Here is a 16,858-nt window from a genome sequence, read left to right as displayed (position 1 = left end):
TCAAACAAAATTTCATCCAAGTCCCAAACGCCCAGAACAAGATCAATTGGATGTGGGAGGGACCATTCCTGTAATGGACTGGCCACCCAGACATGGCAAAAATCGAAACAAAAATGGAACTCAAAATATGAAACTAAATAAATATACCCTCAGTTATCTAACATATTCAAAAAGGTACGAACTATAACAAATTGTTCTATAAAAGGTTAGACAATCTGTGGCCAGGAGAAAAGGCCTCAGACCATATGTCTGTTTCATATGCCAGCCTAATGGCCATTCAGCCAGTATGGACAGAAGTTTCGATCACTGGCCTTCCTCCACCACCTCCAATTAATGTGCAAAATCACACTTATAATGTATAAGTAATTGAAAATATAAAAGTCCACTTATCTTAGTGGTATCAGGCAAAGCATTTTAGAAACTAATTCTGATTCTGACGAGCTCGTATCGCAATATCTTCTTCAGAGAATCTGAGCAAACATCAAGTACATATGACAGTGGAGCTGCATCTCAAAGGCTCACTTAGCCCATGTCTTCCTATAGAAATGTTTGCATAATGGCACCATTTCTATGAAACCTTTTATTCAATGTGTGACGGCAGCCAAAAAAAACAAACAAGATACTAGGAATTATTTAAGAAGGGATTGTTAACAAGACTAAGAATGTTATAATGCCTCTATATCACTCCATGGTGTGACCTCACCTAAAGTATTGCGTTCAGTTCCGGTCTCCTAATCTCAAGAAAGATATAGCGGCACTGGAAAAGGTTCGAAGAAGATCAGCCAAGATGATAAAGGGGATGGAACTCCTCTTGTATGAGGAAAGACTAAAAAGGTTAGGGTTCTTCAGCTTGGAAAAGAGACTGCTGAGAGGAGATGTGATTTAAGTCTACAAAATCCTGAGTGGAATAGAACGGTTACAAGTGGATCGATTTTTCACTCTGTCAAAAATTACAAAGACTAGGGGACACTCGATGAAATTACAGGGAAATATTTTTAAAACCAATAGTAGGAAATATTTTTTCACTCAGAGAATAGTTAAGCTCTGGAATGCATTGCCAAAGGTTGTGGTGAGAGCAGATAGCATAGCTGATTTTAAGAAATGTTTGGACAATTTGGAGGAAATGTCCATAGTCTGTTATTGAGACAGACATAGGGGAAGCCACTGTTTGCTCTGGTTCGGTAGCAAGAAATGTTGCGACTCTTTGAGTTTTGGGCAGATACTAGTGACCTGGATTGGCTACCGTGAGGACGGGCTACTGGGCTAGATGCACCATTGCTCTGATCCAGTAAGGCTGTTCTTATGTTCTTAAGTAACCTGGTGGATGGGCTAGTGAACCTTAGAGAGGAGGACCCAGACCCATAAGCCACTCTAACTACTGCATTTATGGTGGAAAGTGTGATCCTACCAAAATGCATCAAAATCCTACTATAATGCCATATAGGTGCCACCTGTAGCCATGAGAGCTACTGGGATGGTAAACAGGTGGGTCTAGTAGGTTTTGGGGGGCTCAGTATAAATTAGAAGGGGTATATGGTGAAATGTACTTTTGGCACTCTTTATATGAAGTTCACAGCAGTGCCATCTAAGGTGTACTACTACTTTTTGGGCATGTCTATGTGACCAGTCCATCACAATGATGGCCACCTCCACATCCAAATGTACTGGATTTGGATATCTTCAAATTGGACGTTTCTTTGGTCGAAAATGGGAGGCATCCTAAGGATTGGATGTCCTGTCAACCTAGTCATCCACGTAGATGATTTAAAAAAAAAAAAAATCACAATTTTTATGAACATCTAATGGTTCGGTTTTTGAAAACAGATGTTTCTATGCTTCCAACTTTGGACATTTATGAAGAAATGTCCAAATCAGACTTAGACATCTTTTTCGAATTTGGCCCTCTTTGTGTCTAGAGGTCCTGTCTGATGCCAAGAAGAAAAAGGGATGGGGATCCGATGCTTACTATTGTCTGAAATTAGATTATTTTCCTTTGAGCCCATTAGCACAAAGGAACCTGATCTGCAGAATGTGATATACAGTGTTCTTGTGGTTTGAATGAGCGGGACTGGCAGTTTCTCTCTCTGTACAATATGGTCCAAACTGTGTGAGAGCCATGGTTTAAAATGCAATTACTTCTACACAGTTTAGGGGGAATATTATATGGCAGCTCCATAATGGCTATGGTATCTACGTAGCATGTGAGTATAATAATAATCATCATGGATCAAACCATAGCAACATTAATACATCTGGATTAAAACCAGCAAGTAGCTCACATTACCAGGCCAGTTTCGACATGGCTTAGAGCAGTGTATCGCAAACTGTGTTTCCTGAGATTTCACCACGACACACTGGTGAGGAGGAGAGTCGTCCACGCTGGCTGCCTGCCTACAGGACGTGCCTCTTGCAGTGCCTCTCCCGGATCCCTCCACCAAAGCGGGTCACAGCCAGATGGGCCTCCGCACATGAGCGGACGTCATCGTATCGATATCCGTGCACTTCCAGGTGCCTTCTGGCTGGGGCACTGGATTAATGTGCCAGTGGCTGGAAAGTTTGTGAGACACTGGCTTAGAGTATGCAACCTTTGATTTGTGTAGCAGCTGGAGATATTATAAGGAACTTGCATGCTTTCTTAAGTAAACTCCCTGCTAACTTGAGAAAAAGATGGGGGCCAGGGTGCTTTCTTTTGCCAACTCTAAAGATTCCACCTGTGTGATGATTTTGCCCATTTTCATGCATAAACATGTTTATCAGAAACAAAAGAACTTGTGGAGAGTTAATGTCCAAGATGAAGACTTTTATTGAAACAGAATAGATAATCCACATAAAAATGTCTAGGGCCTGAATCGCTGCAAACATTGGACCCAACATGGTCTGTGTTTCGACACTAAGGTCTTCATCAGGGGTCCCTATAGATCCTATATGCAGGCCTGTGGATTAAATAATAAAAAAGTTATCATTTTATTATTTAATCCACATCTTGGACATCAAGTCTCCACAAGTTCTTTTGCTTTTGGTTTAGTCCCCTTTTGTGGAGGGATTAGGGTCAACTTTCTTGTATCAATAAACATGTTTAGCAAAATCCATATATTTTTTTTCTTTCTTGTTCTGAACAAAGGTCCATCTAGCTCAGTATTCTGCTTTCCAAAGGTGACTAATCCAAGTAAAAAGTATCCAGAAGGATCCCAAAACATAGCAATAGTCCAAGCTACCAATCCCCCAGCTTCTTCTAGGAATTTGTCCAAACTGGGTTTTAAAAAAAATCTCGGCCACAATAATTGCTTTTTCCACATCCTGTGGCACTAAGTTCCAAAGCTTAGGGGTCCTTTTACTAAGGCGTGCTAAATATTAGCGCACATTAAATGCTGATGTGCCCATAGAATATAATGAAGCACCAGGCACTTTAGTAGAAATTCTAGAATGGAGGGTCTTCAACAACTAAATCTTGCAACAGTGAAAAATTATTCCACTGTCTTTACCACACCTCATTCCAAGGAATTATTTATTCAATTTTTAGGTCCTCAGCGGGCCACCACACACTCAATGTTTTTTCATTGTGCGAGGCTTTATGCTCCTATTCGTCATTGGACCACTTATTTAATCTTAATTATGTAGAAATTACAGTTTAAATATGTGAATGCTAAAGGTACTTAGCTTAGAGTTTTGACGCTAGCCGGGAGGGTAAAAACATCCGTCACCAACATGTTTCGCCCATATTACTTAAGGGCTTTGTCAAGGCACCCTCTCCCGTTCTCAACTATTGTGTTTCCACCATCGCGTCTCCGACGAAGATTTTAAAAAAATCTTTATTAAATTTCCAAACTACCATTGTGCAAACAATTTCAATATACATAATATTACACAAAATGCACATTAAACTTATAGACATTAATGCACAACTATTCCCCCCCAAATAATCAGAAAAAGTACATGCCTACAGGAAACCTTCCATATATTCCCCAAATGAAATGCCAGTGCAAAAGCCTTCCCTCTCCCACCCACCCTGGATGTGTATGTTTAAGGGTCAATAAAATGAAATCAGTTATCATTCCTTACAGAACTTAGTCAATGGTTCCCAAACATCCATAAATTTCTTATACCGTCCCTGTTGTACAGCCATCAAACGTTCCATTTTAAAAGTATACCATTCTCCCAAGGGAGTTCAGAATGCTTTTTTTTTTTTTTTTACTTTTTATGTATAACAATTTTTATTGAAAGAATCAAATAATCAGTACAATAGGATAATACAAAAATACATTCAATACAATAAGAATTACAATAATATTTCATACAAATTTAAATCATTCTTTCAAATTTAAATTCCATATGAATTAATTTAATCTTATCTACACCCCCCTTAATTCCATCCCCTACCCACTATCTTCCCCTAAATGAAATCCCTCACCCTGGATGAAAGTTGACAAAAATAAAGAATTAAATAACTGGAATGTAATTATTAAACCTAATTTTCATAATAAATCATTGATAACCAAACTTCGTATTTTTGGTGAAAGATTCTGAATATAAGGATCCCAAACGTCCATAAAAAGATGAGTTTTTTTTAGGCGAACCTCGAACCTCCCAACTCTCAAATAAAAATAAGCAATGGACTTGATTCCTCCAATGGCAAAAACTTGGAGATTCTTTCTGCAACCAAAATTGCATAATACATTTATGCCCAATCATACAGGCTTTCTGAAATAAAAGACATTTTAGTTGGCCAAAAACCCCACAAGCTGATGCTTTACCAAAAATTATTCCCCTAGGACAACCCACTATCGAATTACCCCATAAAGAACCCAAAAATAATAGGATGGCAGACCAAAATGAGTAAAACTACATCAGGTGTATACCTGACTGGGCCTCCGCGTGTGCGGATCGCCGGACTCGATGGACCATGGGTCTGATCCGGAGATGGCAGTTCTTATGTTCTTATGTTGCTCGTCTCTTCACCCTCTCCAGCAGTTTTATATCCTTCTTTAGGTTGGGAGACCAATGTTGGACACAGTATTCCAAGTGTGGTCTGACCATTGCTCTATAAAGTAGCATTATAACTTTCTCCGATCTACTCGTGATTCCTTTCTTTATCATGCCTAACATTCTATTTGCTTTCTTTGCTGCCAATGGCTTCAGGGTCCTATCTATCAGTACGCCCAGGTCCTTTTCCTGTTCGCTCTTACCCAGAGTTGCACCTGACATTCTATACTTGTGTTCCTTGTTCTTTCTGCCTAAATGCACTATTTATTAACTTCATGGTCTGTCCCCTAGTGCTGGTACTTATTGAAAAGTAAACAGTCAAGTCGTATTTTCCAAACTGGAGTTCCATCCTCATTCCATCCCCTTAATCACTGCAGTCGTCTTTCTTTGTACCTTTTCTAATTCTGCTATATCTTTGAGGTAAGGTGACTAGAACTACACTTACACCTACTATTTATCACTTATATAGCGCTGAAAGGCATATGCAGTGCTGTACATTTTGACATTTAATAGACTGTCCCTGCTGGGAAGAGCTTACAGTCTAACTGTACTCCATATGCAGTTGCACCATGGAGCTATTATGATATTTTGTGTTTTATTCTCTGTTCTTTTCATAATAATTTCTCTTTGCTTTTTGGCTGCCGTTGCACACTGAACAGATTCCAAGGTGTTAATGTCTACAATGACATCTAGATCCTTTTCCTATTTGATTCACTGCTCAGAGGCAGTGGAGAGTAAGGGGGAGGTCTTGGTGGTTGGTGGGTGGTTCTAATTACGGTTGAAGAATCCAGTATGACTGGTCTACTGAAGCTATCTAGATTGCTGAATCTACAAGGACTCCTTCTTGGCACAAGTATACACACAGCCAGCAGTCAGTCAGTGCTGGTGTAGGATTGCAGTCCCCAGAGTTCCTTTCTCTGTGCAGGAGCAACTCTGCAGGGACATAAAACACCTGCTCTCCTTGAATTTCTCAGAAATGACAGGTCCCACAGGCTTGCTGTTGCTGCTGCTTCTCCTGCTTCCGGTGAGTACTGAGAGTACTGTACAAGGTCTGAAACAAATGATTGATCAAACAAAGCTGAAAGTCACTCTAAAGCTCCAGAAAAACAGCTTGTGGGCAGTGAAAAAGCATTAGATAGACTGGTGGCTCAGAGATGTGAGATCTTGTGGTGACATTTTTTGAACTGAATGTGATGTATTAAATTAAAGTAGTGATTTTTTTTTTTTTTAAATGATGCACATTTGTAAAGACAAATCGTTAAAAAAAAATGATGGTTGTGGTGTCCTTTGTTGGAAAATTTTTGATAGTGAGAGCATTAAGAAGCATGATTTTGGGAGAACAATTATAACATTTAAAATCTTAACAAGGAATGTTTACACCACTGGTAGGCGTTATTTTGAATTCCTTGCAGTCCTTAAAATCTAGGACTTCTCAGATTTATAAATTGTCTTTCCCGTCTTTTAGAAGATCAAAAGTTACAGATTACATTTCTCGATCTTTTGTGTACTTATTTACATCCATTTGGAACAAGCTTTCTGTTGAGATTAGAACATTTCCATCCCTTCAAATCTTCAGAAAATCATTCAAATCACAACTTTTTCTACATTCAGAAACTCATTAAATTTAACTTTCTACATTCTTAAATAACTATTCTTATTGTGTCAGGTTTTCGCTAGTTTGGATTTTGTCTTTTTCTCCTTTAACTTTTTTTGTGTAGACCAAATCAAGCTTCTAAATCAGAAGATGACGCGATATACAAATCTAAGGATTAGATTAGATTAAATTAGTGTCTGCATTTTCACTTTGCAGTGGAGAAGGGGATATTCAAACTGATGATGTATGGATTAATCTACAGACATCCTACTATTGATCGCTCATTTAGATTTTAGCAAGTCTACACATCAATGACATGTATTTTCACAGCTCCCTATTCATTGTTCATGCTTGCTGGGACATGATACATCAATGACTTTTGGACATTTCTGTGTAATTAATTTACCTTAGCAGACCTTTAGTGGCCTTACAAGGTGAACGCATTGTGATTCCTTGTGGTAATATTGTGAACAGAAGTGACGGTGGCCCTTGAACTAAAGAATCCATGATTCAGTTTATTTTAAATACCCATTGCTCCCTGCTTTGCAAATTCTATTTATCAGATTGTGGTTCAAAGTTCAGATAAATACAGAACATCCACCCAGATGGAAAAATGTCATTGTATGTTTTTATGTATAAATGGAGACAGCCCAACCTACCTAAACGACCGCCTCTTCCAAACCACCTCTACCAGGCATAGAAAAACACACACCCCATTCACTTACCCCCCAATCAAAGAAGTAAAATGGAAAAAACTATACAACGGACTACTGGCCACTCAGGCAGCGAAGATAGACAACCAAGTCTCCAACCTATTGACAACAACCCCAGACTACAAGATGTTCAGATAGGAAATAAAAACTATACTCTTCAAGAAATCCCTTAATAAAGCTTAATACCATGATAAAGCTTAACCCCCCTCTTACCATCCCCTCCCTAAACCCAGATCCTACTTTTCTCTCTCTTGGAAACCTTCTCTGATCTAACGTTGTAACCCTTCTTCCATAACTCTTTTTGTAATCCGCTTTGAACCAAAAGGTAATGGCGGAATAGAAATCTGTAATGTAATGTAATGTAATATGTGTGTATTCACAAGTCTGTTTGGTTTTGGGTTTGTTTGTTTTTTTTGCATGGGGGAGGGGAAAAGTTCCTGATTGGAAATCTTTTTTATATGTAACAAAAGTTTGATATAGAGACAGTCTGTTAATGTAGCAGAGAGTATGATTCTCATATAAGTCTCTGATTTGTGGCATTCTGTTATGTGAGGTTGTAAGAAGTGAAATGAGTAAGAACACTGGGACAGCTTTACTCTGAGTGCCCTTGATAACACTATGTACACAGTTTTTCTTCCTGGGAGGTAAGTATAATTTCCTAATTGCTCATGCTTAAGAAGTATAGAAAATGTTTCTTATTTCCATAAAACTTTGCTTTTGTGACCAGTATAGTTAAATTTTGCAATTTACCTATTTACAAGTAGAATGAGAAAATGCCGAATTTTTTGTCTTTTCATTTTTATAAAGTCACACAAAGCAACATATGAATCACAATTAACATTTATTGATTTGGTTTTTATATCCTGTCCTCCCAGGACAGCTCAGAACGGATTACAAGTTTGCATGCATAATAAATCCTGGTAAAATATAACATGACAAACATGGCACAGTGTGACACAGCCTGACGAGTATTGTACGACAGCAAAACAAAAAAAACAAAACCGCAGAGAGGAATGTATAAAGTGCAGGAATTGTAATTTAAATAACTAATGAGAAACCCTTTTGTGAATGAGTGATCTCTGACTTCTCATAAAATATACTTATCACTTCAGATGTGTGTTTTTAGGATTTAAGCAAGGTCATCCTACAGCTGGTTTAAGTTGCTTTCTCCTGTTGCTGCCAGTTAGCTCGGGTGGAAGTCCCGCTTATGGGTGAGCTGATTAAATAAAATTTATATTATAGTTTTAAATTAATGGTTTGAAAGAAGATAAGATTATTAACAATGGGTTTTATTAGCGTGGGTGGATAGTTCACTATTGGGCCTGAGAATTAGAAGGTGTGTTTCATTGTGGTATTTGTTTGTTCTAGTGTCCCCTCCTGAATAAGCTCCAATTCGTGAAACTCAAATTGGGGGGTCGAGGGAAGTATGTGACAGTAACATCTTTGATTTTCTTTTGGTTACCAGACTGGAGCAGTAGTGGGACACATTCTAGCAACTCCACCGTTTCAGATAAGTACAGGCTGTATAATTAGCATTTGAAAGTGAAGTTTGTAATCGGTGGAATGAGACAGTGAACAGCTCTCGGTAATCGGTGGAATGAGACCAGTGATGGTCTCATTTACAACTGGCTCCGTGATCTTTCACTAGAGTGTGGTTGTAGGGTCTGAGCTTTCACATTCACTTATATCATTATTATTAAGTATTAAGATATTTAGAAAAGAAGAAAACAAGTAAAAAGAATGGTGTTTTAAGACATCTGAAGTGATAAGCAGGAATTTTAATGATAAGTCAATAAATGTAAATAAAATATTGTAATCCAGAAAATGAATAGAATGGCAAAACTACAGACACTGAAAATCAGCACGTCTGTAGTTTTGCCTTCTATTCACAAATTTTAAGGTCTTTATACAACATTGTTGTACTCCATATGGTTCTCTATTAGCGAAGCATAGGACAATTTGGACCCCTGAAGAAGGAGTATTTCTCTGAAACACGGTCTGTGTTGGGTCCGTTCTCCATGTTAATGAGAGCCATTTTCTGGATTTCAATATTTGATTGACATTTCTTGACTTTTTAATTATAGAACATAAGAACATAAGAAGCGCCATCTCCGGATCAGACCTTCGGTCCATCAAGTCCGGCGATCCGCACACGCGGAGGCCCTGCCAGGTATACACCTGGTTTATTTTATAGCCAACCATACTTTATATGCCTCTCTCAAGGAGATATGCATCTAGTTTGCTTTTGAAGCCTAGGACTGTCGATTCTGCAATAATCTCCCCTGGGAGAGTATTCCAGATGCCAACCACTCTCTGTGTGAAGCAGAACTTTCTGACATTAGTCCTGAACTTGTCCCCCCTTAGCTTCATTTCATGTCCTCTTGTCCGTGTCAAATTGGACAATGTAAATAATCTTCTCTGCTCTATTTTGTCGATTCCTTTCAGTATTTTGAAGGTTTCGATCATATCCCCACGCAGTCTCCTTTTCTCAAGGGAGAACAATCCCAGTGTTTTAAGTCGATCCTCATATACCAGTTTCTCCATACCCTTCACTAGTTTGGTTGCTCGTCTCTGCACCCTCTCCAGCAGTTTTATATCCTTCTTTAGGTAGGGAGACCAATGTTGGACACAGTATTCCAAGTGGGGTCTGACCATTGCCCTATAAAGCGGCATTATAACTTTCTCCGATCTACTCGAGATTCCTTTCTTTATCATGCCCAACATTCTATTTGCCTTCTTTGCCGCTGCCGCGCATTGTGCTGACGGCTTCAGGGTCCTATCTATCAGTACACCCAGATCCCTTTCTTGTACACTTTTTCCCAGACTTGCACCTGACATTCTGTACTCGTATTCCTTATTCTTACTGCCTAAATGCATTACCTTGCATTTCTCCACGTTGAACTTCATCTGCCATTTCTCCGCCCATTTTTCTAACCGACACAAATCGCTCTGGAGTTCCTCACTATCCTCCTGCGATCTGATTGCCCGGCAGAGTTTTGTGTCATCTGCAAACTTGATGATCTCACTGGATGTTCCGTTTTCCAAGTCATTGCTATAAATATTAAAAAGGATCGGTCCAAGTACTGAGCCCTGGGGTACACCACTAGTCACTATCTCCCAGTCGGAGAACTTCCCATTTATGCCCACTCTCTGCTTCCTGTTATCCAGCCATTTGCCTATCCATCTTTGTATATCTCCCTCTATGCCATGGCTTTGTAGTTTCCTGAGAAGTCTTTCGTGTGGAACTTTGTCGAACGCTTTCTGGAAGTCCAAGTATATTATGTCCACCGGCTTTCCACTATCAATTTGCTCGTTCACGGTCTCAAAGAATTGGAGTAAATTCATCAAACACGATTTCCCTTTCCTGAATCCATGTTGACTGGGTTTCATCAAGTCGTGTGTGTCCAAGTGCTGAACTATGCTATCCTTGATCAGTGATTCAATCATCTTGCCTGGGACAGACGTAAGACTCACAGGTCTATAATTGCCCGGTTCTCCTCTCGATCCTTTTTTGAAAATTGGCGTGACGTTCGCTTTCTTCCAGTCGTCTGGTATCTGACCAGTTCTGATTGACAGGTTTGCAAGTTTTTGCAATAACTCTCCGATTTCAACCTTCAATTCCTTCAAGACTCTCGGGTGAATTTCATCCGGTCCAGGGGATTTGTCACTTTTAAGTTTGTCGATCTGGTAGTATATCTGATCTAAGTTCACTTCAACTGTGGTGAGGCTGTCCTCTATTTCTCCTGTAAACAGTTTCTCCGCTTCAGGTATTGTTGAGGTGTCCTCCTTCGTAAAGACGGACGCAAAGAAGGAATTTAGTTTGTCTGCGATTTGTTTATCTTCCTTGATGTACCCTTTTCTTCCCTGGTCATCCAGGGGTCCCACTGCCTCTCTTGCAGGTTTTTTCCCTTTCACGTATCTAAAGAAGGGCTTGAAGTTTTTGGCCTCCTGGGCTATTTTTTCCTCATAATCCTGTTTGGCATCCCTCACCGCCTTGTGACATTTCTTCTGTTCATCTTTATGTTTGTTCCAGGCTTCGGTTGTCTTTATGCATTTCCATTTTTTGAAAGAGTCCTTCTTTTCTTTTATGGCTTCCTTCACCTGTATGGTAAGCCATGCCGGTTTTCCTTTGCCTTTAGTTCTCCGATCTTTAGAAATCCTCGGAATGTAGAGATCTTGCGCTTCTGCAATAGTATTTTTCAATAGGCACCATGCCTGATCTACTGTTTCAAGTTTGTCCACCATCTTCTCGAGTCGTTTTGTTACCATGGCTCTCATGCAATCGTATTTACCCTTTTTAAAGTTTAAGGTGGTGGTTAAGGTTTTGGCATGTTTCCCTTTCCCGATGTCCAGTTTAAAGTTGATTACATTGTGATCACTCGTTCCCAGTGGAGCCATGACTTCTACTTCTGTTATCGGTCCCGTGAGACCATTTAGGACCAAGTCCAAGGTGGCGTCGCCTCTTGTCGGCTCTTTTACCATTTGCTCCAGGAAGCAATCCCCTAGCACCTCCAGGAACTTTGCCTCCTTGCCGCAGTTGGAGGCTCCTAGTTTCCAGTCTATTCCTGGGAGATTGAAGTCTCCCAATATAACTACATTGCCTGTCTTGCATATTTGTTTGATTTCCTGCACCTTGTACATTCCTCTCTTCAGTTTCTTTTTTATTTTTGAGCATTGCACGACAACCATAGGATGGCAGCTTAGCACGGCAAACGTATTTATATTGAAGGTAGACAAAGATGATCACAGAAGATTGAGAAGTGAGTAGTTTTTTGAGATTTGTGATTATATTGTAAGTCACTTTCATGAATCAGCCCCCAGATGTAGTCTCCCATCAAGTTCTCATTATATTGTCCTCGGTAGCGACATTCAAAGTCCACTATATTCTGGTGGAAGCACTCAACTTGCTCCCGAGTTCTCCTTGAATGTCTCAAGATGAACATCAAGGACATGGACTTTGAGAGACATCCTTCAGCCTATTGTAGTGTAATTCTTCAGAAGATTCTCAACCAACTCCACATAGATTTTGGCCTTGTGATTGCCCAAGAAGCTCCACACCACTGCAACAAAGCTGTTCCAAGCCACTTTCTCCTTCCTAGTTAGCTTCTTGTGAAATTCCATGCATTCCAGGATCTTTTTTATCTGTGGTCTGACAAAGACCCCAGCTTTGACCTTTGCCTCAGACACATTTGGGAAGATGTCTTGAAGGTGCTTGAAGGCTGCTGATTCCTTATTTAGAGCTCTGATAAATTATTTCATTAGGCTCAATTTGATGTGCCTTAGTGACATCAACATCTTTCAGGGTCCATCAGTAATTCCTATTTGACTTTGTTTCTCCCCACAGAGAACTCAGTCCGCTGTGGCCAGTCCTGCCTTTGGTAGTGTGCCTTTGTGTCTCTGCTGTCCCAAAGGCAGAGATAGCAAAGAAACTTGGTAAAACTACCTTGGAGAGACCCATTAGGAATGCCACCTTCTGATGACCTCCTAGCTGTACTCATCATGCTTCAAGGCACATACTTCACAGTTTTGATGCTGTTGTAATCCTCTTTGATGCACACTGAGTAAGCCAGTGGAAGAAATGGGTACTTGTTTCCATTATGGAGCAGCACAACTGTGATGCTTCTGGATGAGCTGTCAATGAGATGCCACACGTTAGGATTACAGGCAATTCCAATTGCCTCAAACAGACTGGTCACATTGTGGCAGAAGCAGAACCCACCTTGATGAATGAAGAAGGTGGAAAAAGGTTGGTGGTGCTTTCTCTGATCTGTGACTTGCTTACTTTCATCCAATAAGTTCCACTTCTTGAGCCTAGATGTCAAAAGCTCGGCATTGGACTTGGTGAGACCAAGATTTCTGATCAAGTCATTGAGGGTTTTTTGGTTTCGACAATATGGATTTCTCTCATCAGCTGCATCACTGATATTGTAAACTGGATCTACAATGTCTCCCTCATTCTCTGACTTGCTGCTCTCTCTCTGTGGGGAGGAAGTTTGGGGAGCTCAGGGCAATTTGGCATTAGGGCGATGAATGAAAGAATGTCTGGACATGTGATTGCAGATGCATGCTTGCCAGCTTTACATTTGGAAGAGTCCTCCATGCAGAAATAGCAGTTGCATGAGTGGTCAGTGGGTTCCCACCAAATTCTTGGGATAACAAACTTCATGGCTGTCTTTTCTCCTCTGTACTATTCTGTAGAAGAACAAAATGAATTTGTGGTAATGAAAACAATAAATTTATTTCACCTATGGTTAATATGTATGGGATTCTCACAACATATTTCATATATGATATATTTTCAAATAACATTGAATATTTTAAAATTTAAATATTTTTTAAAATTAAACATTCTAATTAATTTTATAGCAGAAAATTCCACCATCCTAGTGAGAAACAAAATTATCTTACCTTCCAGAGTTGTTGTTTTTTTTTTGTAGTGCTAGCATATGAAGTGAGGCGCTCAAGGTTTGTCTTGATCCCCAAGAGGCATGCCGAAATATGCTTTATACCCTTTCTAAATATATTTCTAAGGTGCTCTTCAAATACCTTGTCCCACTTTAATGAGTACTTTAAATGGTTCTCTAAACATCTCAACAGATCTCAGAACCACCACTCCTCCGTCCCACAAAGTGTCCCAACGGTTCAAGTGGTGAACTCCTCACCGGTCTGTTCAATTTAAATAATGTGCAATTCTTATTATATTTTTTAAAAAAAGATTTTTAGTATTCACTTATCTCAGTAATGGTGAACTTTCAGTTCTCTATATAGGCTAGCAGTGAGACCCGACATGTTTCACAAGAGTTTCATCAGGGGTCTACCCTAAAACAAAATGTTATACAAATTAATACCCTCACATGTACCATTGCTCTCCCAACCTAATAAAAAACCCGATTTAGAAACCTTTTTGCTTACCACCACCGCAGCTATCCACCTCTATCCTTCTGTGTTTGTAAGATGGCAGCCGCTCTTTGGGGACTCCTTTTATATTCATTTCCTGCTATAAGCCCGCCCCCTCCTACATACGATTGGTCCAGGAAGAACCCATCCCCCTGCCCCACGAGCAATGGGAACTCCCGAACAGGATTTAACATGCTGTTTAACTTGATCAATACCTCACGGGTAACCTGGTCTAGAACAAAGAAGTCCACTCAATCTCCATATTCATCCCGTGAGCCTGTAAATCCACCTTTGTTCCTTCAGATTGAGTACTTTTTCAATATCACCGCCCACCCTCCCATTCTGTTGTAAGCTGTCAATTACTCGCCATCTTAATTCAGCAACTGTATGTTTGAATTGAATCATATGGGAAACCATCGGGGCTTGCATAAGACCCCTATTAATTCTGGATTTATGCTCATTTAGTCGGGTTTTAATCTGCTGACTCGTCCTCCCTATATAGATTAAATTACAGGGGCAAATGATCGCATATACATTAGCAGATGCTTCTGTGGAGTACCTTTTCCCTCTTGTTGTGATAACTTGGCTGCATACATACCAAAATGCATCTATTGGATATTTGCAGCCTCTGGATTCCATCTAAAACAATGCAGAAATGTTACCTCTTAGGCAGTCGGAACTGAACTGAGCTGGTGGGCTTAAGATCTCTATAGTTATACTGTACTATTTATATTGATCGGAAGTTCTAGAAAGAAGTTATTCTAAGGGGACCTTTAACTACGGCCTAAGGTCCAAATTAGTGAATTGGGTACCTACTGCTGATTTTGGCCCACAGCAATTCAGAAATTATCACAGTTTGAAAAAGCGTGGCTTCTAGGCATGTCTGCCGAGAGGCAGGTGTCCACCCACAAGTGCTGCAGAAACAGCACATTTGAAAATCCCTTACCGCCTGCCTTTTTGCAGGCCCCTAACAAAATTTTCTCCATTCAATCTCACTTGGACTATTTTGAGGCTTTATTGCAAAGGTTCTCAATCTGAGTTAGTTTTGCTTTAAACCCTTTCTTAGAAACAAAGCTCGTAAACATAAAACAGGGTAAAATCAGATGACACTTGGTAACACTGCAGAGTGAACACAGCATAACATAGTGGGGTGGTGGAAGAGGGGATCTTTGTGTAGGGTGGGGTGGAAGTCAGGAGGAGTGCCGGGGGAGAGTCGGGGGGGGGGGGGGGGGAAATCCAGGTGGTCCAGGTAGTCCAGATGCACAACCGGGTTGCTGAGGCAGGAGGAAGTGGGCATCCCACCTGTCTCTGGGTGTGTCGCTGTCATGGGGTAGCTGTCATCAATGGGGGGCTTGGGGACCCATGGTTATCATTGGGTTGGAGTGCAATGGCTCTGGTTAGGAGAGGGGGCTGACACACCTTTTTTGGTTTTTTTTAATAGGAACAGATATTGTGCATGGGTAACATGCATAGCATCTGTGTACATAAAAAGAAAGAAAAAATGTCCTGCCTCAAAACAGCTGAATGGCGGGCACCTTAGCATTTAGCACACGCTAATCTTTAGCCTCTAAATCTGTTAGGGAGCCTTAGTAAAAGGACCCCCATATTGCTATCTTACTATGATTATTGTCCCCAAAGTTTTTCTATTCTGTTACCACTGTTAATCACTTTTTTTTACTCCAAACATAGGGCTGATTCTTTTCGGTTCTTCTTCTCTTCTTTGTTTGGGGAAAAAAAAACCTTGATGCATTGGGCCCAAAAGGTCTTAGATAACTAGGAGTTTTAGATACAGTAACTGTTCTTATCTGTTTATAAAACTTGCCGTATTTCTTTCAGCCCTTCCATTGCCGTCGTGCTGTTTTCAGTACTGTCAAGGCCAATGTGACATTACGTAACAAAGAGGGTCTTTTAGTAACATTGCCTGTTATCTGCAGGAGGGCCTTGTGGCAGATAACAAGCTCACGGTTGGTGAAAGAGCCCAAAATGATAGTCATGAATTTTGCAGCATAATAAAGGGAAAGGAATTGGGACTTGTGGTTTACAATAAAGTCTAACCAGTGTCCCTCTAAGGACACAATTACAAAACGTACTACACTCTTGGTAGCTTTCAAAACAGAACTAGAGAAACAGGTTATTCTGAAGTTGTACTTTACTAAGAAACAAGCTCTGTTCTGTGGCCGAGTGTTAATATTTCCTGCTGTTTCTAAGCAGACTCAGATAAAGAGGAAACAGTTTCTATTGCTTAGGCCCAAGGCCTTAGCAGTGGGTGCAACCTTCTTCTTAAAATTTTTTTTTAATTCTTCTTAAAATACATTTGCAAGTGACAAATATGTGTTTCTGGACCCAATCCAGTTAGAAGATTTTCTTAGAGATAAACCTTTGCAGATAGTTTCTTAAACTATTATTTGTTTGCTGGAGAGCATAATTGATGATTTAAAGAATGTGCCACATCTCTTTGCCTGCCAAGATGTTAAATTTTGTTACTTTATCTTTTTTTAAGCTTTGGCAGTCTGGGCCATTTAATGTGGACTTGATCATTGATAAACTATTGCCTTTGACATTATTTGATGAGCATTAATATGTATGTTTGAACTGGATATACAGTACTTGTGTTTTTGTTATGCAAATGTAACAAATAAATCAATAAATATAAAAAAATTAAATTAAAGTACAA

At 39.9% G+C, this 16,858-nt stretch overlaps 1 protein-coding gene across 1 annotated transcript in view; it reads left to right on the top strand.

The window, feature by feature from the left end:
• Nucleotides 1-5,909: 5,909 nt before the first annotated feature.
• Nucleotides 5,910-16,858, top strand: part of CDH26 (cadherin 26) — an 85,374-nt gene continuing 74,425 nt past the window's right edge. The window contains exon 1 of the mRNA XM_033962608.1: nt 5,910-6,004. Within this exon, the coding sequence (XP_033818499.1) occupies nt 5,957-6,004 (48 nt within the window). The 5' untranslated portion in view covers nt 5,910-5,956. The remainder of the gene's footprint in view (nt 6,005-16,858) is intronic.

Source organism: Geotrypetes seraphini, chromosome 11, assembly GCF_902459505.1.
Source record: "Geotrypetes seraphini chromosome 11, aGeoSer1.1, whole genome shotgun sequence".
In the NCBI taxonomy this organism is placed as follows: domain Eukaryota; kingdom Metazoa; phylum Chordata; class Amphibia; order Gymnophiona; family Dermophiidae; genus Geotrypetes; species Geotrypetes seraphini.
Note: the sequence above shows the minus strand (reverse complement) of the source record. Positions and strands in the feature narration are given on the sequence as shown.